At 47.5% G+C, this 25,008-nt stretch overlaps 1 protein-coding gene across 1 annotated transcript in view; it reads right to left on the minus strand.

The window, feature by feature from the left end:
• Nucleotides 1-4,974: 4,974 nt before the first annotated feature.
• Nucleotides 4,975-25,008, minus strand: part of FBXW8 (F-box and WD repeat domain containing 8) — a 110,982-nt gene continuing 90,948 nt past the window's right edge. The window contains exons 8-11 of the mRNA XM_070475308.1: nucleotides 21,689-21,816; nucleotides 8,624-8,797; nucleotides 6,214-6,324; nucleotides 4,975-5,655 (exon numbers count right to left, since the gene is read on the minus strand). Coding sequence (XP_070331409.1) covers nucleotides 5,511-5,655; nucleotides 6,214-6,324; nucleotides 8,624-8,797; nucleotides 21,689-21,816 — 558 coding nt within the window. The 3' untranslated portion in view covers nucleotides 4,975-5,510. The remainder of the gene's footprint in view (nucleotides 5,656-6,213; nucleotides 6,325-8,623; nucleotides 8,798-21,688; nucleotides 21,817-25,008) is intronic.

The following is a 25,008-nucleotide window of genomic DNA, read 5'->3' on the forward strand; positions in this document are numbered from 1 at the left end:
TTGGGAGCGTGGCCACTTTGGGCACACAGTGTGTGTTTGTACTTGTTCAGACCACCAAGGGCCAGCTGCATGTCTTTGGAGCTTTGGCCACGGCTTACCTAAACTGCTAATGAGAAAGGGATTTATTCACCCCAAGCCTGGTCTGTGCTGCCCCAGAGCATGCTGACATCCCACTGTCACTGAGGGAGTCTGACTGACTTCCACCAGAAGGCAGGCCAGAGTCGGCCTGGGGCTCCCAGGGCACGGTTTGTGAGGTGGTGTTTTCACTCATTTGGTCATTCAGGGAGTGATCCGGGATCGGCTGTTAGAGCAGACCCACTCCTAGGGAGGGCGGTTATTCCCCACAGTCTGCTGGCCTTTGACTGGAAAGGACGAGGGTCACTGCCCTGGGCACGAGTCTTGGCATGGCCCCTGTGACAGGCTGGACTGGTGGGTGTGCCCAGGAGGGGCTTTCTGGCTGCAGAGACCCAGAGTGAGTGTAGCTCTGCCCCCACCTGAGGTGATGTGTCTGTTGATTTCTTAATTTGCCTGTTGTAGAACAAATGCCCTTGTTTTACAGCTTTCCTCTTATTGGGAATTATACTCATGATTAATCAATGCTAAATCAAATATTTGAAGTCAGTGCTTTGAGGGCCTCAGGCTGTGGGTGGAGGAGATGGAGCAGGGACGTGTCCACAGCCCACAGCGTGCAGGATGAGGGTGAGGTCACCTCTCTCCACATTCTCCACCCACTTCCCAGGAATTGGGATGAAGGCAGGATCTAGTCCAATGTTGCCATATTACCAAAGGAGAAAATGTTACCAGAACTCTGCTTTTGGCTGTTAGAAGAATACAGCAATTTGACACAAACACGGCCATGTGGTAGGTTTACAAAAGGGCTATGTAATGGAAATCTAATATGAGAAGCTCAAGGGAAACCTGCAGCCACGTTAACATGAATTATGGATAAAGGAATGGAGTAAGATGGCAGGAGCTTCTAGTTTTGGCCGAGCACCCTCTGAAGGAACAAGTTACTGAGTTATGCCTAAACTTCAGCAGTTTGATTATTTTCTGATCCCAGGGGCTGGGGATGTTCTTTATGTGCTTTGCTAATGGGAGGCAGGTTCATGTATGCATCTGATGCTTGTCACTGAGCAGGCGAACCCATCTCTGCTGCCCAGGGTTCACCAGGCTGAAGCTCAACCGCACACAGCATAGTGACTTAACGTAGGCTGACAGAGAGTTAAAAATACAAGTTGCCTTGGCAAGGGTTCCGCAGACACCCGCCTTGCAAGCTGTCCTCCCACACCGTGACCTTGGGGAGGCCTTGGAGAGTTGAGTGGGAGGAGCTGGGGCTGTCACCATCACCTCCCGGGGTCAGTGTTGCCTTTGTCTCTGGGCTCTTCCGGAACGGGTGACCAATGCCAGGAGGGATTCAGTGGCTGGAGGAACTCGGCCCCCAGGAGGACTGAGGACTCTGATGGGCATGTGGTGGCTGCTCTTCCTCCTAACCCGCTGGTGGACCAGGTCAACAGAGACTGAATTTCCCGTCTTTACCCGAGAAAAGTCCATGGGGCAAGCGGTCAGGTGGGCGGATGCGTCATCAGAGGAGCAGCTTGTGGCGCCTCCCTCTAAAGGAATCCAGGAGGGGGGCGTTCGCACTGGTGGTGGGCGAGGGAAGATCAGGACAAGCTCCACTCTGGATGTGGGGGGAGCCTGCCCGCCCATTCTAGGGGTAGAGAAGTTCCCCGGTGGAGCTTCTGCTTGGAAGCCCCCGCCCAGCAGCAGAGGCAGGGAGAGAGCAGGTTGGCGCCCACGTGGCACCAGCTGGAGCCCAGTGAGGGGGGCCCTGCCGTTGCCCACCCCAGGCCGCGCTGTCCAAATCACCCTGGGCCCTGCACAGCTGCCAGGGATCCATCTGGCCTGGCGGCAGGTGAGGCAAGCAGGTCCGCGTGGTTGGGGCACCAGGGCCTGGTGGCTGGCACCGTGCACTCCCAGATGCTGCAGCTGCAGTGCAAAGCGAAGGCGAGTCAGGGAAGGTGAGCAGCCCCCGGTGCCACCCTTGTGGACCTGCCCGTCCTGACAGCCCCAGTAAGAGAAGGCTGCATCCCCCACCAGAAGGCCACTTCTCTCTGATGGTGAGCAGGGTGGGTTCGCTGTGGCCAGTGTTTGCCATCCCAATGCGGAGTGAGATGCACTGTTCTCTCAAATAGAGGGCACCCTGGCTCTGGAGGGTACGGAGGACTTGGACCAGAACTCCACTCTTAGGGACACTGTGTTTTCCTTGAATCAGCTGAATCCAGTCAGCTAGGGCAGGCTGTCTCCTTGCAGGGGAAGATGATGTGGACCTAGGATGTGTCTTCAGATGAAATCACTCCCTGGGCAGCGGCAGCGCCATCTAGTGGCCACAGCTGGAATCCTCGGGGAACTGGGGTTTACCTTTGAGAATCTGACGGAAGAGCCACACTTTCTCCCATAAAAATCCCCTTATGCAGTTTCACACACTGTGTGTGGGTCTCCTGGATCCTGGGCTAGGAGCCCTCTAACAGTGGTTCTGGGGAAAAACTATTCAACGCGCCACGTGAGATTTTTGGGAGGAGTGCGCAGAGCTGGTAGAGTGGTGTGTGTGTGTGGGGGGGGGGGGGGCTCTGGTGCTACACACCTTGCCAGGGTGAGGAGTCATTTTGGCAATAAATACATTTGAAAAATTTAGTATCAGAACACGGACATGTTATAAAGTAGAAAAGCTAAAGCCGGACGAGACAAAGTCTCTGGTGTTCGGCCCTCTTATCTCCCTGAGGGCCATCCTGGTCTTCGGGGAAGACCTGGGGCTGAGGCTGAAAAGCAGGAGAGAGAGGCAGGGCGAAGAGCAGACTTTGGGTCAGTCGGCTATTCAACTGGCAGAGGAGCTTCCCACAGAACAGCCAGCGGGGACACAGGTAAGGTGGGGTGAGTAGATGGGGTGGACGTGGGCCAAGATTTCTTGAAGCCATGGAAAGTGGTTGTTCACAAAGGAACTCTGAACCTTTCCCCATCAGGGTGACCTCTTCAGGGACATAAGGTTTACTGCAAAAAAATGTTGACGGAGTTCGACGTGCCTGGAGATTATAGTTTGGGTCCAGGAAACAAAGCCCGGGTGGTTTTCATGGACGGTAGATGTTATCAACAGGCTAGGAAGGAAAAACCCCGTGCTTGTCAACGCTTTGCCCTGGACCAGCAGTGAATCAAAGCAGCTGAAAACTTTGTGTTTTCAGTAAAATTTTCTGGGTCTAATTTCTTTTGAACTCTTTCATTATCCTTAATTCCTGCAAAACTAAGAGGGAGACTGTATCTGCAAAATGAACTGAAATCAGACTGCAAGAGAGCTGCTGCTTAAAGGAAAAACGACTGTCCCCAGTGGTAAGACTGAGAGATGGAAGCCATGTAGCAACGATGTCACTGGGGGTCAGAGCAGTGAGAGTCCAGTACAGTACATGTGTCATCCGCCGGCTGCAGGCCAGCTTCATTTGGGAAGTAATGGGGTTTTCTGAAGGGAAGCAGGAACCTCCACTGACACAGCCGCCTTCCCGGGAAGGACAGCCGCGCTCTCGGGAGGAGGGACGGGTCCCTCTCTGATCCTGTCATCCTCTCTAGCTGGATGTGCATCTTTTATGAACGAGGACCTTAATCTGAAAAGATAAAAAAGCCTTCCACAACCCTCAGGATTCAAAAGTTCTAGGACTCCAGGTAATGGTGTGTTTCCCAACCATCTGTATGTGCTTGTGAACAGCAGGAAAGCTGCACTTTGCTCTTGGATCAGTGCAGGCAAATTATCCCCACACTGAAAATATACTTACTCTGTTTGATAGTCCCTTGGGTCTTCTTTTTTAAAACCTTTATCAACAGTTGTATATTTCATCTTTTTAAAAAACTGCTTTTGGCTTTAGGATCAACTTCATTATTTGTTAGTGTTCATGAGATTTCCCTGGTGGCTCAGATGGAAAAGAATCGGCCTGCATTCAGGAGACCCTGGGTTGGGAAGAGCCCCTGGAAAAGGGAACGGCAACCTACTCCAGTATTCTTGCCTGGAGAAGCCCATGGAGAGAGGAGCCTGGTGAGCCGCCATCCATAGGGTTGTAAGGAGTGGTACACGACTGAGCCACTAACGCTTAAACACTAGTTCATTAGTGTTCTTATCCTTAGCTCCTTCCTTTTGTTGGGATCACTAGGACCTCTTAAGCTTTCTGAGGTGTCTGCTTAGTGCACTGATTTCTTGTCTTGTTTTCCATTAAGTCACAAGGTAACCCTGTCCCATTCTGGCCTCACCCCCTGGGTCTTGATGGTCAGTGCTTCTACTGTCTCCCTTCCTGGTTTCCATTTTTATTTCCCTCTTTAAAAGCAAGTCAGATTCATGTTGCTGTACAGTGGAAACCAACCCCATGTTGTAAAGCAGTTATCCTCCAATTAAAAATATAAAAATCCTAAGTTAATGCAGGAGCGCCTGGAGTTCCCAGGTCTTTGCTTAGCACTCTGCTGAAGTCTGACTGGAACCCACTGGGACCTGGGGCACTGGACTGGGCCTGTCTGCTGGTGCTGCTCTTCGTCTAATCCGAGCTGCTCCTGTGGCCTCCATCTGTGTGTGGCCTGTGGCTATCTGAAAAGGTACAGAATCCTATCTACAGCCACTGTGTTGAGCTTATAAATTATATTAAGTATGTCTTCCAAATCCTTACACATTTTTACTGATTTGATCTGACCACCCACCATGAGCATGGATTTCTCTGTTTAGTTCCATCAGTTTTTCTGCTTGGATGTTTTGTAGATAAGGTAGGTGGCTGCTGGTTACAAGAGTCTTTAAATCAAGAGGAATGCAATGGTTTGCCCTCTTAATCTTACGGAAATGGAAGCTATTTATCAGCATGAACAGGTCTCTTGTGTTACCCTGTCTTATCTCAGTGGGTTAACATGTAACGGCTCCTCCAGTATTATCCCCTTTTCTCATTCTCTACTCCAGAATCCATCATCTTCCCCCTAGGTGGAGGACAGCTGTTTATTCATGAGTATGTAGAAAATGTCTACTTTGTGTCACATGTTACAGACATCGTAGTAAGCAAAAGTTATTAATGAAATCATTGTACAAATATATAATTATAAATCAAAAGCTACCAGGATAAAGGACTATCCTCCCAGACTGGGGACGACCCAGAGTTGAATTCGTGACCTCAGATCCAAGAGCTGGGTGGCTGATGAGGCCCTGTCAGCTCAGAGACCAGCGTATCCAAAGGCCCCCCCCCAAAGACCCAAAGAAGAAGGAGTTTGGAGACTGGAAAGAGGGTGAGTGTGCTGGAGGGGGGTGCCACAGGGCCTCACCTGGGAGCTACAGTGAAGACCTCGGTGCAGTGTACACAATGATGCAGGGAGAACCCAGCAACGGGGAAAGCAAAGGCGCAGAGGGATGTGGGGGGGTCACACAGTGCGCCCTGGGGTTGCTCTTCTCCCCAACACTTACAGCCCCATGCGGTGCCCCTCCTGCTCGCCAGTGAAGCGCTTTCCTAAATACTGTCAGGGGGGAAGGCAAGTGCGAGGTCGTAGTTGTAACCCGGCATGGCATCACAGGACGAGCGGCAAATGGGTACCGTGCTCTGAAAGGCCAGCTGGTCCACTGCAAACGCATAGGCCTGGATCAGCCCCCGGTGTCTAGAGAAAGCACAGAGAAAGCACAGTCAGTCCCAGCCCCCTCCCCTGTGATGTCTGCTCGAGACAGCCATTCATGACAAATGTCCCAGTGTGTGCGACACTCCAATCCCGCGCCCAGAGATGAAGAGGTGAGCAGACAGGTTTGATGGAGGGAACTGAGTGTGGAGAGGCACCCAGCTGGGCAGGGAGCCAGGCCAACAGTAGTAAGAAGGGCCTCTGAGCCCCCAGCGTGGCAGCCTCGACTGGGTGTGAGGACTGGGCTTTGGCACTGTCGCTAGGCTTCTAACACCATCTTAAGGCCTTTAGGCTTGGGCTCCAGGCAGGTGTGGCCACAGCCCCGCTGTGCCCCTCACCTCCCCACCCCCGCAGCATCCAGCTGCAGCAGGCAGTCAGCCCGTGTTACTGGCCACACCTATGTGTCTGTCCCTGACTTCAATGAAAAGAACAGCCATGCCTGAGGGTACGCCCTGCAGGGAACAAGGTGGCCCGGGCTGTTTTAGTAACAAAAATCAGGCTGAACACCTACACACCCAGACCAACCCCCGCCCGAGCGCTGACCTGCGGTGGGTGGCGAAGTTGTCCAGGTCGGCGCTGCGCACCACCCGCTCGTAGGGCACGTGGGCCGTGATGAGGCTGTGGCTGTTGAAGGAGATGTGCCGCACAGGGTGTCTGGAACACATGGGGACGCTCGTCAGGGTAAGCCCGTGGGAACTCACGTCCTACCTCTGCTACGAGGGCCTCACAAGTGTGGAGCTGCACAGGGCTCCAGAGCCGTCTAAGCCAGGCTCTTCCTTCACAGTGGCCCCCCGAGGGCCAGTGTCTGGCCAGGCCACACGCTGGGCCTACTCTGTACACGCGTCTCCATGGTCCTGTGCTCTCTGGCTAACGCTCCAGCACCTGGCGCGCTGGGACGTAAAAGGACAAATAACCTGAGACAACTTGGACACCCGTGGTGAAGAACAGTCTCTCTCACGGGTTGGCCTGGGCCGGGTTCCCCATCTGCAGGGTCTGCCCAGTGCTGGCCATGACGGCCCCGCCAGGCCCTGGACTCAGGATGCCCCTCAACTCCTTACTCTTGAGTGGACCCTCTGCTCTGGCCAAGACGCCTGCCCCGCCCCCGGCCACCCCCAGGACAGGACTCCCCTTCTGCCCCTCTCAGAGGGCTGTACTCTGGGTTGTGAGAGCCCATTCAGAACGTCTAGGAACAAAGTGGCTTAAAACCTATGTAGCAAAGACTTTGTTCATTTAGAAAAACTTCCTCCAGTGGAGCAATGGGCCAGGAGACATAGGGTAGAAAAGCTGTCTAATACAAGAAGGTGGGCTCTATGCCCCTGAAAAGCAGCCAGTGTTTCCAGAGCACCAGAGACGTTATAAGCCACAAGATGAGACACAGTTCAGCACTGGGAGGAGAAACAGGAGACGCCAGCAGAGACTACAGGGGTCTTCTAGGCCCAGTAGACTCTGGCCTGTCAGGTGGGCCCTCTGAGAAGGGCTGAGGGGGTGTCCCTGCCCCGGAGATGGCTGGGGGCAGGACAGGCATCTTGGCCAGAGCCGAGGATCCTCTTAAGGTGGTGACGGGGTTCCCGAGTCCAGGGTCTGTGGTGCCGACTGGACAGAAAGTGTTCCTGGAGAACTTCGCTTAGGGCCCAGCGAGGCAAGAGGGCTGGAGAGCAAAGGAGAGAGGAGGACGGGGAGGGGACAGGTCGGGGCTCAGTCCCAGGCATGCCGCTGGCTGGCTGAGGAGGGGCAGGGGGACCTGGAGAGTGTGGCTGTGGTGGGCAATGGGGTGGGAGACTGAGAACAGTGGGCATGGGGCACTGGCCGCCAGGACTGGACTGAGTCTGAGAATCCCCGGCAGACTGCGTGGGATCAGCCTTGCGCTGGTAAACAAGGCTTTGAGACCTTCTCTGGGACAAACGCTAAGCACTGGTGAGAACCGACAGGCATCACAAACGAGCTAGGAAGGTAGGGCAGGACACAGTGCTGGGCACAACCTTACTTACCCTGGCTTCACCTTAACGATCCACTCGAGGGAGAAGAGCTTTTCAGGGAGAGAGAAATGAGCTGTGCCCAAGGGCAGTCCTTGTGGGCTGACCGGAGCTGCTGGGGGCAGCTGGGGGAGCGGCCAGGCTGAGACAGCTCTTGAGAAAAAAGTAAAGGCTGTCCTTACCGGAGACAGTTCTGGGCGGCCACGGTGCGGGCGTTTGCTGCCTTCTGGCACCACCTGGTGGCAACTCAGTGCATCCCCACAGATGGCAGGCACCCCAGCTGAGAACGCTGCCGGCCAAGCACCGGCTATCGCTGCCCAGCAAGAAAGCAAGCCCATCCTCTTTTTACCTTGTACTTAACCTAGACCTGTGAGCAGTCTTCACTTCCTCATGCAGTTGGCGTGGGCACGCCTCTGCAGCCTCAGGCATGGATGCTCTGCCCTACCTGCACACACAACCCCTGCCCCAGAGCATCTCGTCACCGCGGCGCTGATGGAAAACTCGGGGTGGGTGGGTGTGGGCGAGGTGGCAGCCTCGAGTCAGCTCCAGCTGACCTCTGCTCAGGCAAGGCCACCTCTGCTTTAAAGGTTAGAAGCAAGCTCAAGATGTTTAACAGGGGAGGCCCCCTTAGTATCCCTTTACCTAGCCATCTGCTCTGCTTGGGAGAGTATGTGTCTCTTGAATTTTAGAGCTAAAGGTCAAAGTCACAAATTCCTCCTTGGTTGAACCTGAATTTTTCAGTGTGAAGTGGCAATACTCCCTGGAGTGGAGGATGGGGGTCTGTCCCATCACGGTCTCTACCCGAGCCAGGTGGTAGCTGTCTGAACAGGCAGCGGTGACCAGCTCCAGTTCTGAGCCCATTTCCAGAGATCTCAGGGGCTGGCTCAGAGGATCACAGCAAGGACACTCTGCGAAGGGAAGTGCCTGCCTCTGCAGCTGGCTGACACCATCACCACCGCAGCACCTGCGGGCCAGCCTACCTGGAGTGAACCTCCCACAGCTTCTGGCTCATCCGGTAGTCCCACACGGAGACCAGGCCCTCCTCGCCTCCACTGACGATCTTCCAGTCATCCATCTGGACCGCGGAAACTCCAAGCTGGTGGGCGGAGATGGACAGGGCGATGCTGTCGGTGCGGAGGTCGTGGATCCTCACCCTGCAAGGCCCAAGGTGAGCACAGAAATTAGCATCAGAGCCCGAGGTGACAGATTCCTCATCTGTGCACAGCAACCCTATGAAGACGAGGAACATGAAACCCCTTTATTTACAAATGTCCAAATACGGACAGTAAACATTCACCTCCATGGTGTACTCTCACAGGAGGCTACAGGGCACTAGAAATGACATAGTTTAGAGTACCCACACCTACTCAAAGTACAGAAAAGTTAGCCTCTCAGTCGTGTCCGACTCTTTGCGACCCAGTGGTCTGTAGCCTGCCAGGCTCCTCTGTCCATGAGGTTTCCCAGGCAAGAATACTAGAGTGAGTTGCCATTTCCTTCTCCAGGGCACCTTCCCAACCCAGGGGTTGAACCTGGGTCTCCCATATTGCAGGCAGATTCTTTACTCTCAGCCACCAGCGAAGATCAAAGCACAGAACAAGGACACAGATACCAGCTGTCCTGGACAGCAGCCCACGGAGAGGAGGCTGTGACCTGACTGGCATGCTGCCTCCATGGGGACGTCGGCCCGAGAAGCCCAGCATGGCAGTTTTGCTGTTTGTATACAAGACTGTTAAGGGCAAGATGTAAAACAGCTACATTTGTCTGCAGCCTGAACCAGTACCCAGTTCACCCGAAAAACAGCCCTTGTCGGGTGGAGTGGTGTATGGTTCATCAGTGTCTTGTTGAAATTTGGAAAGGGGACGGATCCATAGTTGACTAAGCATAAGAGAATCATGATGAGAATATGTCGACACTGGGGAGTTGCTTATCCAAAGTCTTGAGATAATTACCTACCTTGTAATAATCTGAATTTGAGAACATCTTTAAAAATTACTTTCTATACAAGTATGTGCTGAATTTCCACCACCAAGGAAGAGACTAGTGCTGCCCTGAACAGATGCCACCAGCTGGCAGGGGAGCTGGACAAACGTGTCCCACACGGAGAACGTGGGGAAAAGGAAGAACCCAAACATGTTCCAGGTCCTAGCCTCTTACAGTTGTATGAGCGCACATGCACACAGACTACTTCCAGCATTCTGAGGGGAAATTATTTCAACTGGAAATTCTATACTGCATTACTTACCAAGTTTGAGAGCATAATGAAGACTTTAAAAAAAAAATTTTACCAGAAAAGGACTCAAAGTGAGCTACCCATGGATACTCTCTGAAAGAAACGGGTGGCAAAATATCAGGACAGTGAGGAGCCCCCACCCCACAGAGTGAGGTATGAGCATCACAGACAGCAGAGAAAGACCTACCGTGTCAGCTAGACTCACAGGACAAGGACAAACCCACCTCTTAGGAGGAAGAGCCTCCAACAGTCACAGAGCAAAACTCAATATATACTGTACATCAAAGGCACATTTGCATGTGACAAGGAAGAGAGGTGACAATTTTAATACCTGAAAAGATAGATTTCAGAGCAAAAGGCATTAGCTGAGAGTACTTGATAATGATGAGACAGGTACAGTGTACTACATGTTTCATAAAACTTGTCAGGAAAAAAAGGCCACATGTAAAAAGTATAAATCAAATATTCCAATTAAAAAACCACCCCATGATTTACACTTTTACATGTCAGTTTTAGTACATTTAATACACTGACACACAGGGAGCCCAACCAACCCAGTGCTCTGTGACAACCTACAGGAGTGCGAGGGAGGTTTAGGACATTACAGTCAACGGCTGATGTGTATAGTTGCATTGTATGTAAAATAAAAAATAAACAATACCTAAGAAATTCATTTTCGTTTTGCAGTGCCCCTTCCTTCCAAGAAAAGATCCCACTTAAATTAGCAATTAAAGACAAAATGCCTTATAGTAACTTTCTCAACATGGAGCTCTACCCACCAAAACTAACTATAGAGGACTCTGAGAATTGAAAACAATTAAAAACATTTAAGATAGGCAGGCCTTTCTAAAAACATTAAAAAAAAAAAATCAACACAACTGGTAAGCTGGGGAAAATGCAGCAGAAAGGACTGGCTAATTTCTTGTAAAGAAAAAAAGTTTCATTTAAACTGATACACCCCATTATTTTTTAAATGTTTACTCGGCTGGTTGGGTCTTAGTTGCTGCATGCTGGCTTAGTTCCTGAACAGGGACCAAACCCGTGCCCCTGAACTGGAAGGTGATTCTTAACCACTGGACCAGGCAAGTCCCTGATGACCCATTATTAAACTGAGAGAAAAGAAAAAGTTTACAGGAAAAGAAATATTAATACTAATGGCTTTTAAACATGTACAAGATGTCCGAGTTCACTGGTAACAAGAGAAATTATGCACCAAAACTGCAGCACCGTAATACCACTTGTTAAACTGTCTACCCTGCAAAGGTAAAATTCTGTAATACTCTGAGATCTTCCATGCTGGTGAGTGCTGGATGGACAGGTACATCTGTGTGGCTGATGGGAGCACAAGCCGCCTCTTTGGAGAGTGATCTGACAATATCCAACAAATTAAAAAATACACTTCACTTTTGACCTAGCAGCTCTACTTCTAGGATTTTATCTAGGCCACATCTAATACTGGGGCTTCCTCAACGACTCAGTGGTAAAGAATCCACCTGAAACACAGGAGATGTGAGTTCGATCCCTGGGTTGGGAAGATCCCCTGGAAAAAGGAACTGGCAACCCACTCCAGTATTCTTGCCTGGAAAACCCCATGGACAGAGAAGCCTGGTGGGCTACAGTCCACATGGTCACAAAGAGTCAGACACAGCTTAGCAAACTAAAGAACAACACATCTAACATATGTGTATATCCATACACATATATATAAGGCCATTAGCCATAACGCTTTTTTAGTAGCAAAGATGAGGCTTCTGTTTCAGGTACCTGCTGACCATCCCAGTAACCACCACTTAGTATTGCTGGGTAAGATGTAACTATATCCTTCTAAATGCCTTGATGAACTCACGGAACAACTGACCTCCCTAGGACCCTTCTAGAAAACCAGTCTGGAGAGCCTGAGCTGCGGTGTCTGGTGCCTGTAGGCATGTGTGGTAGGGGTGAGGCTGAAGGCAGGTCCAATCACAGGAAGCAGTGGGCCTGGCTCTTATTGCACCACAGGACCAAGACTGGGGTCCACCCAAACGAGAGTATTGAGAAGTTGCTTCACAATAAAGCAGTATAGAACTTCTAGACACAAAAACATAATCCTGCAATTAAAATCGCTAGACAGTCTAGAAGCAGATTAGACAAAGCACTTATAAATTAGAAAATAAATCTGAAAAGTTACCTAGAATGGAGCACGGAGAGAGAAGCAGATGCAAAATGTGAATGAAGGGTTAAGAGACAGGAAGGACGGGAGCGGACGGTCCAGCTTATTTATGCCCCAAAGAAGTTTCCATAAGGAGAAAATACAGTGTATGGCAAAGAAGCACTATTCGAAGTGTTAATGGCTGATGTTTTCCCAGAATGAAAGAAGGGCATACTAACACTCATGAACACTAATCAGAATAACTTAAAAAGAGATACATATCAAAGAGTATCATCGTAAAGTGGGAAACCAAACACACAAAAAAAGAGAGGTCTTAAAAGCAACTTGAGACAAAAAGATGTTATGATTATTAGAGCATCGTTTTTGCATTGTCATGAATCTGAGACTCAATGGTGCACACAGGTTACCTACCTCTATCAGCTGAGGCCGTGACAGTGCGTCCGTACAGGCATGATGGAGGCCTGCATAGGCAGGAGAGGATGAGGAGAATGACACGGACTGAGGGCCGCCGTCACCCACACACCGCCACGCCCCAGGCGCCCGGGCCCAGCTATGTGCCAGGTCGGGTGGGGGGGCGGCTGCACCCACCTAACTGTGAAGGCCCTTTCCGGAGAATGCAGCTACCCAGCCTCCTCTGAGCAGAGATACTCCCAGGAGACAACTTTTCCCCATATATTCTTTTTTGTGCTTTTGAATTAAATTTTAAAGGTGTAGATGACTTCTCTTAAAAGACTTTTAAAGATAAAATTCCAGAAGGACATAATGAACAGGTAATGCATCAAGGAGGAATGAGGAGAATACAGGCAGCTTTTACTTCTTATTCTAGACACAGCCAAGCTGTTGAAGAAACGAACTCATTTAGGACTGGGAGGGGCTCCTGGGGCCGTCACCGGGCCTTCACGTACTGGTCATGCTGTTTCCTAAGTGCCTGCCTGTGCTGGGGGGAATGCCCAGGCATTCGGTTGCTCTCTAAATTCTACACCACATACCCTATATACACTTCCACGTAGGTGTTCTGTTTCAAATCACACAGGGTTTTAAAAACCTCGTGTCTTAGGACACAGAGGCGAGGTCCAGGGCTGCCTCCAGCTGTCGGCAGGACGACAGAGCTCCGTCAGCCTCCTCCCCCCGAGTCCCGCTTCCCAGTGAGGGGGTCAATGACCAGAGAGAGGCAGAGCGAGTGTGAGGACAAAGAGCATTTGGAGACACTGATCTCTGGGCATTTGTGGGTAAGAGGGGAGAGAAGGTAAAGCTGCTGTGAAGGGAATTCTGCCTGCAGGCTACAGCTGCTCGGCCTACTAAAGGGAACCAGAAAAGGATGAGGGGGAGGGAGGAATTTTTAGCTCGAGTACTTCTCAGTGCATATTTGGGTAATAAGGGTCTATTTTGCTCTGGTGATTTTCATAAAGAGCTCCTCTGTTGAATATTTATACTCCCATCATTTACAGTTTGGCTGTTAAGGAGACAAAGGCAAACACAAATTTGGTCCAGAAGTTCAAAGTTTGCCATCTGTTTTCCTATTGTATTTAGATACCAGCATGGATGGCTCCAAACAAAACATAAATACACTGGAAGATACCACATCAGTGTATTATATCACTAAGGAAAACAAAGATGGGCCAAAAACAGACTCGAACTTCTCCCTGTAGGGAGAAAGGAAAGCACGTAGAAGACACCTCCTTAGAGAGGCAAGGCTCCGGTCTCTGGTTGACAGAGACAGCCACCAGGCGGGAAGTCCCCATGGACCTTCGGTGGCCCCAACCTGAACGGCAGCGCTCCTTGGCAGAGCGTGTACCCTCGGCACACAAATCAAATGCCTAACGGGGGAAACAGGTAGCGCAGTGAACGGGCACAGACATGCCAAGACAACTGATTCCAGGGACACAAAGAAGCCCATGGTGGACACGGTGAATCCCCAGCCGCCATGCATTTCATCAACTTTGCCCGATGAAAAGAATTTAAAAAAAAAATTGGTCTGAAAGCTGTAATTGTATTATGTTTAATATTCATGGTTGGGTTTGGAGGACTGTTCCAACACTCCCCTTCTCTCCAGCCCCTCTCTAATGAAAATCACACCATAGGAGTCAGCTCGAGCCCGCCAATTAAAACAAAAGACACCAGAACCTTCCAAAGACTCCCAACAGAGGAGCATCCATCTGATGGGGAGGAAAACGTGCTGGAACTGAGAGGGAGGCACGCTCTGGCTGGTCCTGTGCTAAGAGCTCTGAATAACTTATTATAACACTTGCGGATGGAGCAAGTGTAACATTTACGCCCCACTCGCTCTCCCTAGCAGCCAGCAGCAGCACCAGAAGCCACCACAACTCTGCATTTGTCAGGGCGAGAAGCAAGCTCCGAGACTCTTTAATTAGCGGTCACAACTCAGAGCTTGCTTCCCATTGGTTTGGACTAAATAGTGCCTTATAATAATAAGCCCCCCCCAAAAAAAGCAAAAACTATTTGATGGCAAAGATGAAGGCTGTTCAGACTCTGGCTTGGCAGTTTCATGAAGAAAGACCTGACCTTCAGCTATACTTCTATCCAGAAAATAAAGGCAACAAGCAAGATGGCATGAAAATGTAGTCCTTCTTTTTTAAAATGACCAAATTAATAAATAAAACAAGTATTAAAAAAAAAAATAACATAATTCTGTTTTGTCTCATTCAAAGCTGGGCTATTAAAGAGGATTTTAAAATATAACATATGGCCAAATCAGGAGCTGTATCTATCTACTTATCTACCTACCGATACAGCACCAATGATGGCCTTTGGTGAATGATTTATTTTTAACAGCAACTAGAAAAACATGGATTTTCAGGCAGAAGAGACAAGTTGAATCCAACCAGGCCATGGTCAGAGCTCTCTGTATTGTAAAGCTGTCTCTCTAGAGTTCTTTGTATTTTGCCCACAAAAGTAGTAAGCCCTGTGAAAGTGATCACTCGACCTTTCTGGGCCTATCTCCTTAGCTGGGCCAGCACTGGATGGTCTTAAAGAGCTCTGTGAGACCGAACACTGTAATCCTTACAAGACAGCCCATGACACCACCTGTGGACAAAAATGAGATGTGTGTAACACCAAATTAATAAGGCACGTTGGGAATATGGAAACACTGAGCTGACTGAAATATCCTTTAAAATTTTAATCAGATGAGTGTACCAAGCATAACCTCTCCACTTTATGGTCAGTTGGTCTTCAACAGTGCGGCCAGACAATCCAGTGAGGAAAGAATGGCCTTTTCTCAACAGACCATGGCTCTCCTAGGACAGTAGATGTCCATAGGCAAAGAAGGAGGCAGGACTCCCACCTCACACCATATACAAAATTTAACTCCAAGCGCGTCACAGACCTCAATGGAGGGCAAAACCACAGAAATTCTTCTAAGTAAACACAGGAATGTATCTGCGGCTTTGGGCTAGGAAATGGCTTCTTCAGTGATACCAACAGCACAAGCAGTAAAGAAAAACTGGAAAAGTCAAACTCAATCAAAATTAAAACTTCCGTGCTTCAAAGAACACTATCAAGAGCATGAATAGACAACCCACAGAATGGGGAAACATATTTACCAGCCGTATCTGATACGAGGTTGGTATCCAGACTAGACAAAGAACTCATACAACTCAATAAATAAAAAGACAACCTAATTAAAGAATGGGCTAAGGATCTGAACAGACATTTATCCAAAAAGGCCAAAAAGCACATGAAAGGATGTTCAGTGTCACTTATTTAGGGCAGCTATCAGAGACAACAGTAAGTATGGGTGAGGGTGTGGAGAAACTGGAACCTCCACACACTGCTGGTGGGAATGGAAAATGGCACAGTCACTTTGGAAAAGAGTCTGGCAGTTCCTCAGATAGTTAATTAAACATAGAGTTATATAAGCCAGCAATTCCCCTCCTAGGTATACATACACAAGAGAACTGAAAATATAATATCTATACGAAAATTTGTAGCTGAATGGTAATAGCAGCGTTATTCATAATAGCCAAAAAGTGGAAACAACCCAAATGTTAACTGATGAATGGCTAGTAAGTAAATGTTGTATACTCACACGATGGAAAATGACTTGGCCGTAAGAAGGAATTAAGTGGTGTCTGGAGCTACAACACAGGTTTATCTTGGAGACATTATGCTGAATGGAAGGAAGAAGCCAGCCACAAAAAGGTCTCATGTTCTATGATTCCATTTATATGAAATTTCCAAAGCAGATCCATAGAGGCAGGAAGTGATTAGCAGTTGCCCAGAGCTAGAGGGGTTGGGAAGACATGGAGAGTGACTGCTAATGGGCACAAGGTTTCTATCTGGGGTGATGAAAATATTCTAAGATTAAACCAACTTTGTGAATTTTACACGGGATTGTATAATCTAAATTGGTGAATGGTAGGTTTGTGAATTCTCTCTCAATAAGCTAAAATTTTTTAAAATGAAGATTACAGGAGGAAAAAGCAATGGAATTTGTTGGTTCAGTGAATGTTGCCTTGGCTAGCCCACTAACAACCTGACACACACCCTTACTACCAACTTTTGGGTTTTTTTTTTTGGCCCCGCCACATCTTTTTCGGGGTCTTAGTTCCCCTGACCAGGGATTAAACCCAGGCCCCAGCAGTGACAGTGCAGAGTCCTAACCAGTGGACTGCCAGGGAAGTCCCACCTTATCACCAGCTCTTATTCTGGTTCTCCCCAGCAGAGCATTCTCTAGTCTGGATCCCTGGCTTCACTCATTAGAGAGGAAGCACTAGCTCCCAGATAGGAGACTGAGGGCAACAGAATGGGAAGGGACCCCACTTAATACAGCTCTCTGCTGCCAACTATCAAGTTTATTTTAATAATTTAAAGAGAGTAGGAGTTCGGATTCTGACTTCAAGCCAACCCACAGCTGCCTGTCTTCTGCTGATGCACAACCAAAACCTCTGGACAAAAAGGCAAGGACCCGAGGACCCTGGAGAGCGGCACTCACAGGTGAGACTGAGAGAAGCCCCATCTCCTGGTCAGAGGCCCTGGGAAAGGGGGCCCTGAAGCTGGGAAGTGTAGGGGTGAAGAGCGGGAGGAACTGGAGACGGGGAGTCTGCGACACTGGGCGTGACTCCTGCTCACACGGACGGACGGACACTAAGTAGTACAACAAAGGCTACAGTAAGACTGACAGCTCAGACCAAGCTTCCGGCGGACGGCGCATGCAAGACAGAGTCAGAGAAAACTGAACTGACACCCACCCAAGGCAAGATACAAGTTGCAGTCTCAGCCTAACCAGGGGGACTGCCTGTTTAAAACAAACACAGAACTTAGCATCCTCCAGAGGATTATGCAACAGGACACAAAGCAGACACAAAATGTCCAGGACACATCCCCCACTACTTAATACTCCTCCCACCCCGAAAGCTCCAGGAAAATGTGACCCATTCTCCAGGCAAAAAACAATGTCAACCCTAAAATAACTCGTGACTTTAAAGCAGCTATTGGAACTATATTCCAGAAGGTAAAGGCACAGTGGTAAGAAAGGATGAGATTAGGAGCAGAGAAATAGAAACAATGGAAATTTTGAACCAAAGAGTATAAAATTCAGAAATAAAAAATTCACTAGATGGGCTCAATAGTACAATGGAGAGGACAGAGGAAATAGTTAGTGGATTCAAAGTTAAATTGATAGATATTTGCAACCTGAAGAATGTAAGGCTTAGGAAAGAAAATGAATAGAGTTTCAGGTATCTGTGAGGTAAAAGATCTGTCCTTCACATCACTGAAGTCCCAGGGGAGAGGGGAAACGGATCAGTGTAGAAAAAAATATTTGAAGAAATAATGGCAAAAAACTTCCCAAATTTGATAGAAGACATAAATTTACAGATTCTGAATGTTCAGTGAACCCCAGACAAAGGTAAAACTAAAAAAAAAATCCAAAACTCACAGTGGTCTATTTCTTGCAGACTTTATCTTGGTAACCCAATCAAGTTTCTCACAACTGTTCTAATTTCTAAGTTATGGATTTATTTTTGCCTTCACTGAACAAATAAAAACTTTTATTTAATTGAAAACACCATTCAATGTAAGAAGCACCATCACTTTATGTAATATTTTAACATGCTGCCAATTATTTGTTAAGATGTTATAAAAGACACATCCTGATTTTATAGATGTGAAAATGTAAAAAAACAAAAATCAGTGCATCTTAGAATAAATGCAAAATATACAGAGTTAAAGGCTTCCCTGTTAGCACAGTTGATAAAGAATCTGCCTGCAATGTAGGAAAACCCGGTTTGATTCCTGGGTCAGGAAGATCCACTGGAGAAGGGACAGGCTACCCACTCCAGTATTCTTGGGCTTCCCTTGTGACTCAGCCGGAAAAAGAATCCACCTGCAATGAGGGAGACTTGGGTTCGATCCCTGGGTTGGGAGGATCCCCTGAAGAAGGGAAAGGCTACCCACTCCAGTATTCTGGCCTGGAGAATTCCATGGATGGGGTCGAAAAGAGGGACCTGACTGAGCAACTTTCACTCACTTCACATACAGAGTTAAGCGCTCTCTGAGCACAAGACAGACACCGTGGTAAGACACAAGCTTGAGTCCTAACACTGGATGCACACTCCACCCCTCCTCCTTGAACGTTGCTTAACCACGCTTTCTTCTTGACTTAGCAGCAAAACACAAAATACACATTTAAAAAACCCTCACTGATCTACGGTATTAAAACTCTTGTGCACAGCCCCACCTATAAAAGCCCATCGTATCACCCTTCCCTCCCAACGAGGGCAAGGTACAACCCAACAGTAACTCAGTCCCCACACCCTGATCATTTTATAATCCTTTATCAGACTCAACTTAACTTCTAGTGACAAGCTAGGTGAACTACTTTTTCATTTTTAATTTCAGCCTATACCACGCCACCTCCCATCACCCCACAGCACAACTCCTTATAAAATTCCACCCATGTTGACAAAGCTACTCAGGCTGATTTCCTTACTTTAACGAAACTTTATTTTTGTTTTAACCTTGGACAGTTTTATGTACCTTCAGAGTCTATTTCATTCTCAAACTATTTATAAAGTACCAAGAGAATGCAATAGAAATTTAGTTTTTAAAATAAAAAAGGTCCCAAGGTTTTTAGTCACTAAGTGATAGCCACACAGCTCTCTCCGCAGTATTTGCCCCTTACTCTCACTTCTGAAATAAAACATAAGCTGTACAACCTGGGTGGGTATCTCTAATGAGATCCTACTCATAGTTATTAAATATTGAGCCTTTGGGAAAATCCCAAACGACATGACTCTATATACTTATAAAAGTATAGAGTTCATATTCTTTCCTTTTTGAAAGTGAAAGTCACTCAGTCATATCAGACTCTTTGGGACCCCATGGACTATACAGTCCATGGAATTCTCAGGCCAGAATACTGGAGTGGGTAGCCTTTCCCTCCTCCAGGGGATCTTCCCAACTCAGGGATCAAATCAGGTCTCCCACATTGCAGGCGGATTCTTTACCAGCAGAGCCACAAGAGAAGCCCTTCCTTTTTACAGATGCGTAATATTTTAGGCCCTGTGTTTCAAAGTCATGTTGCTAACACTGTAAATGTGATTCATAAAGAACAATCCTATATACAGTGGTGACCCTCTGAGGTACCAGCAGTGGTCAAACTAGTGGCACACAGATCTAGAATTGGCCCTGATGAAATGCCATTTTGGACAGCCCCGTCCCCAACTCCAAGTCCCGAGTCCATTCTTTTCATCCATAAAGACAAAAGAAAAGCGAAAGTGTTAGTCACTCAGTCATGTCTGACTCTTTTTGACCCCACGGACTATATAGCCTGCCAGGCTCCTCTGTTCATGGGATTGTCCAGGTAAGAATATTAGAGTTGGTTGCCATTCCCTTCTCTAGGGTATCTTCCTGAACCAGGGATCAACCCAGGCTTCCTGCCTTGCCAGCAGAGTCTTTACTGTCTGAAAAAAAGCCATAATGTTGGTATATGAATCAAAAGGATTTAACTTGGTCAGACTGGGCCTTCAAAATGACCAGAGAGCCCTCTTACACTGTGTGCCTGCTTCTCCTCTGGCAATGGGCATGTAGTCGGGTAGCTCTACTCCAGAATAAAACATCGGCTTAACCCAGTACGTGCTGGCCTCCTCATTGAGGGTAGGATGGGCAGCTGACCACAGTCAGGACAATCTGGCTGTAACCGTGCTTCTGGAGCTAACTAGGCGCGCTGTGCGGAGAGCAGAGGTCTCTTCTCGGGAACACCATTTTGGTTTCCTGGCAGCCTTGCTGTGGTTGATCTACACGCTCATGCTGTCAGCAAACACTGAAGCATAACCCACAGTCCCACACCCTTCCATCTGGATGCCCCCCTAGAGCACTCCTGGAAGGCGGGGGTGCTGCTGGGCCCCTGGGGGAGCTCCTATCAGACACGCTTGGAGCCTTTGTCCAGGTCAGATCAGAAATGAAAATGCAAAGAGTAAACTACAAACGGTTTGTTTCATCTGCTGTGCCACAAGTGAAGCCAGTTATCAAGCCTAGGGTTTTTCCTTTTTCTTTTTTTTAAATAAAAAGAAAACCTGCCTGCACGTATACTGAGGATTCTAATTCTTAAATACTAGAAGTATCAGCTGTTTCAGGACACCTTGAAGGGAAAAAAAATAAGATCAAGTATTTTCTTTCAGTAATGCATACTCACATTATCTTTTTGCTCTATGGGAGTGGGGCAGTAGCAGTGAAGGTCAGAAGTTAGAATTATTATTTGACAAAATAATTATTTTTGCAAGCTGCTGCACTGGTGTGACAGAGGTCTGGGATTTGGCACAAAGGAGCACCCGTCTCACGATCTGATACCCCCACCGAGCGGCCCGCCACCTGCAGCCCGGAGCCGGCCAGGGAGGGGCCGCCGGCCGAACCTGGCCTCTGGCCACCCTACCTCTCTTCAGGGCACTGGATCAGACGTGACAGATATCCAGCCAAAAAAAAAGAAAGGAAAGGAAAGGAAGAGACAAGGGGGAGAGGGGACAGAAAGGAAAAAACACCCCTAAAATTTGGGCTCTGTCTTTTCAAACACTCTAATCCTTTCGTGCTGATGGGTCCTGGAGCGGCCGGAGCTGGCACGGGACCCTGGAACGGGAAAATCTGACTCCCTCAGCCAAAACGTTAAAGGGAAGACTGCTAATCAGCTAAATAGAAACTGGAATCTGTTCACATGAGGTCCCCCACAACCCCCGCATCACCAGAGGGACACCATAGTGTTCTGAAACACACTCTTGACATCATCTGGCAGGCAACCCTGTTTTGCTAAACATGATTCATCCCTTAGGTTATTGTTTTTAATATTAGAAAGTGAGCTTTTAAATGCCAAACAAATTTTATAGCAGGGGGACAAAAGATATTCCAAGTGGTCTCACTGGACCTTCCACCAACTGCATCCACCAAATGGTCTAAAAGACCCCCTTCCCGTGGAGTTTCAGAAACAAGGCAGAGAGGCAGCTCCATCCAACCATTACCTAATACGAGACTTTGTTCTCTTAAGTTCACAGAGACAGTACTTGTGGGGTCAGGGCTGAACTCAGGTGGGCAGAGCTGTGTGAGAAGTGAGGAGGGTGAGCTCTGCAGGAAATCAAGCGAGCTCAGTGGGGCTGAGTGGCCCGATCTCCCGAGAAGCTGCCTGCGGCGGCCAGATACAACCATGTGGAAACATACCTCCGGTCCATGTTGCCGCTGACCATGAGGTTGGGAGGGCTGTCCCGGAGGTTGACACAGGTGAAGTCACCCAGCGCGTTGCCCAGCTTCGAGACACAGCGTTCTGCTTCCAGGCTGTACACCAGGATCTGGGGAGGAGGAGGAACACATGGGGGTGTGCGTTAGGTGAGCAGGCCCGCACAAACACCTTCCACTCAGCATCGCCCAGGGAACAGTCACACCACCTGCTCCCACAGAGAAGAGGCTCTGCCTCCTGACCCCTTCCAGGTCATGGCAGTGGAGGAGGTCCCTGACAGAACAAAAGGAAATGCAGAAGAAAAGAAACTCCAAAGAAACCCAGGCCAAGGTGCAAACAAACTCAAAGGACACACAAAACATGCCAAGTGGGGCAATTAGGTATCCCAATTTCCTAACACAGAAAAAGAAACATGGAAACCAACTAAGGGCCACTGCTTCTGATTACATGATAGGGGAGGCTAACAGGAAGCCGGCATGGGTTATCTGTTTCTCCCCCTCTGTATTTACACCACAGCAGGTAAAAGAACAAACAGTAGAAGCATTAAGGAAGATGAAGCTTGCAGAGTTAACCACTAGATGACTCCTTTAAATGACAAACCAAAACACAAAGTCCTGTTTGAAACATTAAAAAAAATTTTTTTTTAATTAAGATACAACTGATACCCCCCAGCACTTCTCCAGTCACTCTCCACTTGCTAATTATAGGAAGCTCTGTTCCATAAGGTATGGAGGCAGGTAAGAAAGTATCCTTGGTCTCCAGACAATGTATTCAGTATATCTGAACACTGCCTCTTCTCCGGGGCTTCCCAACATTGCTCAGTGGGTAAAGAATCTGCCTGTAATGCAGGAGACCTGGGTTCGATTCCTGGGTCGGGAAGACACTCTGGAGGAGGGCATGGCAACCCACTCCAGCATTCTTCTCTGGAGCATCCCATGGACAGAGGAGCCTTGTGGGCTATAGTCCATAGGGTCGCAAAGAGTCAGATACAACTAAAGTGACTAAGCATGCATGCATGCCTTCTCTCCAGCAAAAAGGGGGCAGCGAGGATGATTCATAAGGAATCTTTCTGAAGATTATTTAAGTCTCTTACTAAAAAGTAATTCATTTAACATTAAGTGCTCACTATGGGTCAGTAACTGTTATTTAAGTACTAAAGACACAGTCCTTGCCCCAGAATTCACAGTTCAAAAGCCTGCTCATTTACACACACACATATGAGCACACATTGTATTCTGTTGATCATGGGGTTAAAATTCATCACTGAACTCAAAAGTTTTAATGTAATATTTTATAGAGTCTCCTCTCACCACACACATGAAAATGATATGCTATTTTTTTGTTAACCTATACACTTACCAACTGTCAGTATACAGATTCATATTTCAGAATTGAGACGTTAATAAACTGACCCCACCCTGAAAACCATCGATCTCACTGTCAACATACATTTATAAGAACTGAATCTTTGGAAATTCCTAAGAAACTATTGTTCATAGTATCTGAAAGGAGAGAGGGCAATTTCAAAATGTAAAATGCCTTCTTAATTCACAAAGACTATAGAGAACATGCTAAATTTTATCTTTATTTCATGCAGTTGAAAATAAAATTTCTGAGAAAATTTCAACTATAAAATATCCAAAATAAGATTATATGGACCTAGAAATAAATGAAATCTGCTATCTACAGTGAATATCCTAAAAACCACATAGAAATTAGTTCCTAGAGGGAGGGGAAAAAAAACACCAGCAATATCCTGGTCTACTCTAAAGTAACATTCCACACTTACTTACGTATCACTGTGGAGTTTTCAATAGGACTTGGACTCAATCTCTTGTTTTTAAAATACTTCAACATCGACAGCAGGAAGAAATGTCCACAGTAAATAGAAGAATTAAAATCTGATACTCAGTCTATTCCTATGTCTTTCCTTTTTCTGGAAGTTCTTTTTTGGCGAGAGGACAGGTCGTTTCTGAATGAAACAGTGGGATCTAATCCCTCTCCAAAAATTCATCATAAAGATGTCTAAGTTAGTAGTCAGGAGTCAAGGATTTTCTAAAGTGTTTAATAATTCAATGAATCAGAACTACCAGAAGAGTATCTTGACCATTATGTTTAGTTAAAGACCGCAGAGATTAGAAAACACATTACCCATCTCAGAGGCGGTTCTTCCCACGTTACGAGTCCCTCAACGACCTTTACCATCTCCCTCTCCCTCCGTGCTCTCTTTCTTTTAATAAGGTTGAGCAAATGGGACTTCATTTTATCTGATTGCCACAGACTAGTGAGATTAATTATTCATGCTCATGCTCTCCTCTTGTTAAAGCCATGCATTAGACTAATTTTTCTCTTTATTGCCCTAGTTGGGTGAGTCTCAACCCATGGCCACTTGACTCCCTCTCAGAGGCGTATGGATATGCTGAAAAGAGGGAAAAAACGACCTGTAGTTAAAATCTTGGGAGAAAATGTTCTGCACTAATGTGACCACCAAATCAATAGATGTTGCTGGGGGTTTTTTCTTTGAAGTATCAAGAGTGCATCATAAAAGGGCTTAAATAGTAATTACAGAGCAAATTTTTGTAGGAGTTGGATGTTTCTTTAAGAATTGTCCAGAAGGACTGAACCTGTTGCCTATTTTACAAAGAGAACCGCAGGAGAGGCAGTGTGAGGTCTCTGGACACTGTGGGCTCTACTTCTTCCTCTCTGGCTTCCAGGCAGATGGAGAGGGCACCTGGGGGCAGCAAGTGCTGTTTAAAAAGCACTTTGCTTTTTCCATCTTAGAGATCTTAAAAGTATTGGTACAAACCCTAGTCTCAGAACCCTAACTTTAATTTGTCAATTACTTAGATTTCTCTGAAATTTCCAAAAAAAATTTTTTTCTGATTTCAAACATAATATATAACAAGTTCTAACACAACAAAATCATGTAACAAAAACTTGTAACCTTCTGCATATCCATCTCTCAAAAAGAGCCACTTTAACAGTTCAGTGTATACAGCTGTCCCTCAGTATCCACGGGGGTTAAGACCCCCGGCATACCAAAATCTGCCCACACTCATACAATGTAAATGCTGGGTATATAGTTACTGGTGCTCAGCAAATTCAAGTTTTGCCATGTGGAACTTTCTAGAATATTTTTAAAAAATTTTCAACCTGGGATTGGTTGAATCTGTGGATTTGGAACCTGTCTAGCTGACTGGGTACTGCTAGACTTTTTCTATACCCATGTCTGTCTTGTCTGTTGCTCCCTCTCTGTGTGTGTATAAAATTGTTCTTTTCTTCAATGGGATTATTGTTCTGTGAC

This window comes from Odocoileus virginianus, chromosome 12, assembly GCF_023699985.2.
Source record: "Odocoileus virginianus isolate 20LAN1187 ecotype Illinois chromosome 12, Ovbor_1.2, whole genome shotgun sequence".
NCBI lineage: Eukaryota > Metazoa > Chordata > Mammalia > Artiodactyla > Cervidae > Odocoileus > Odocoileus virginianus.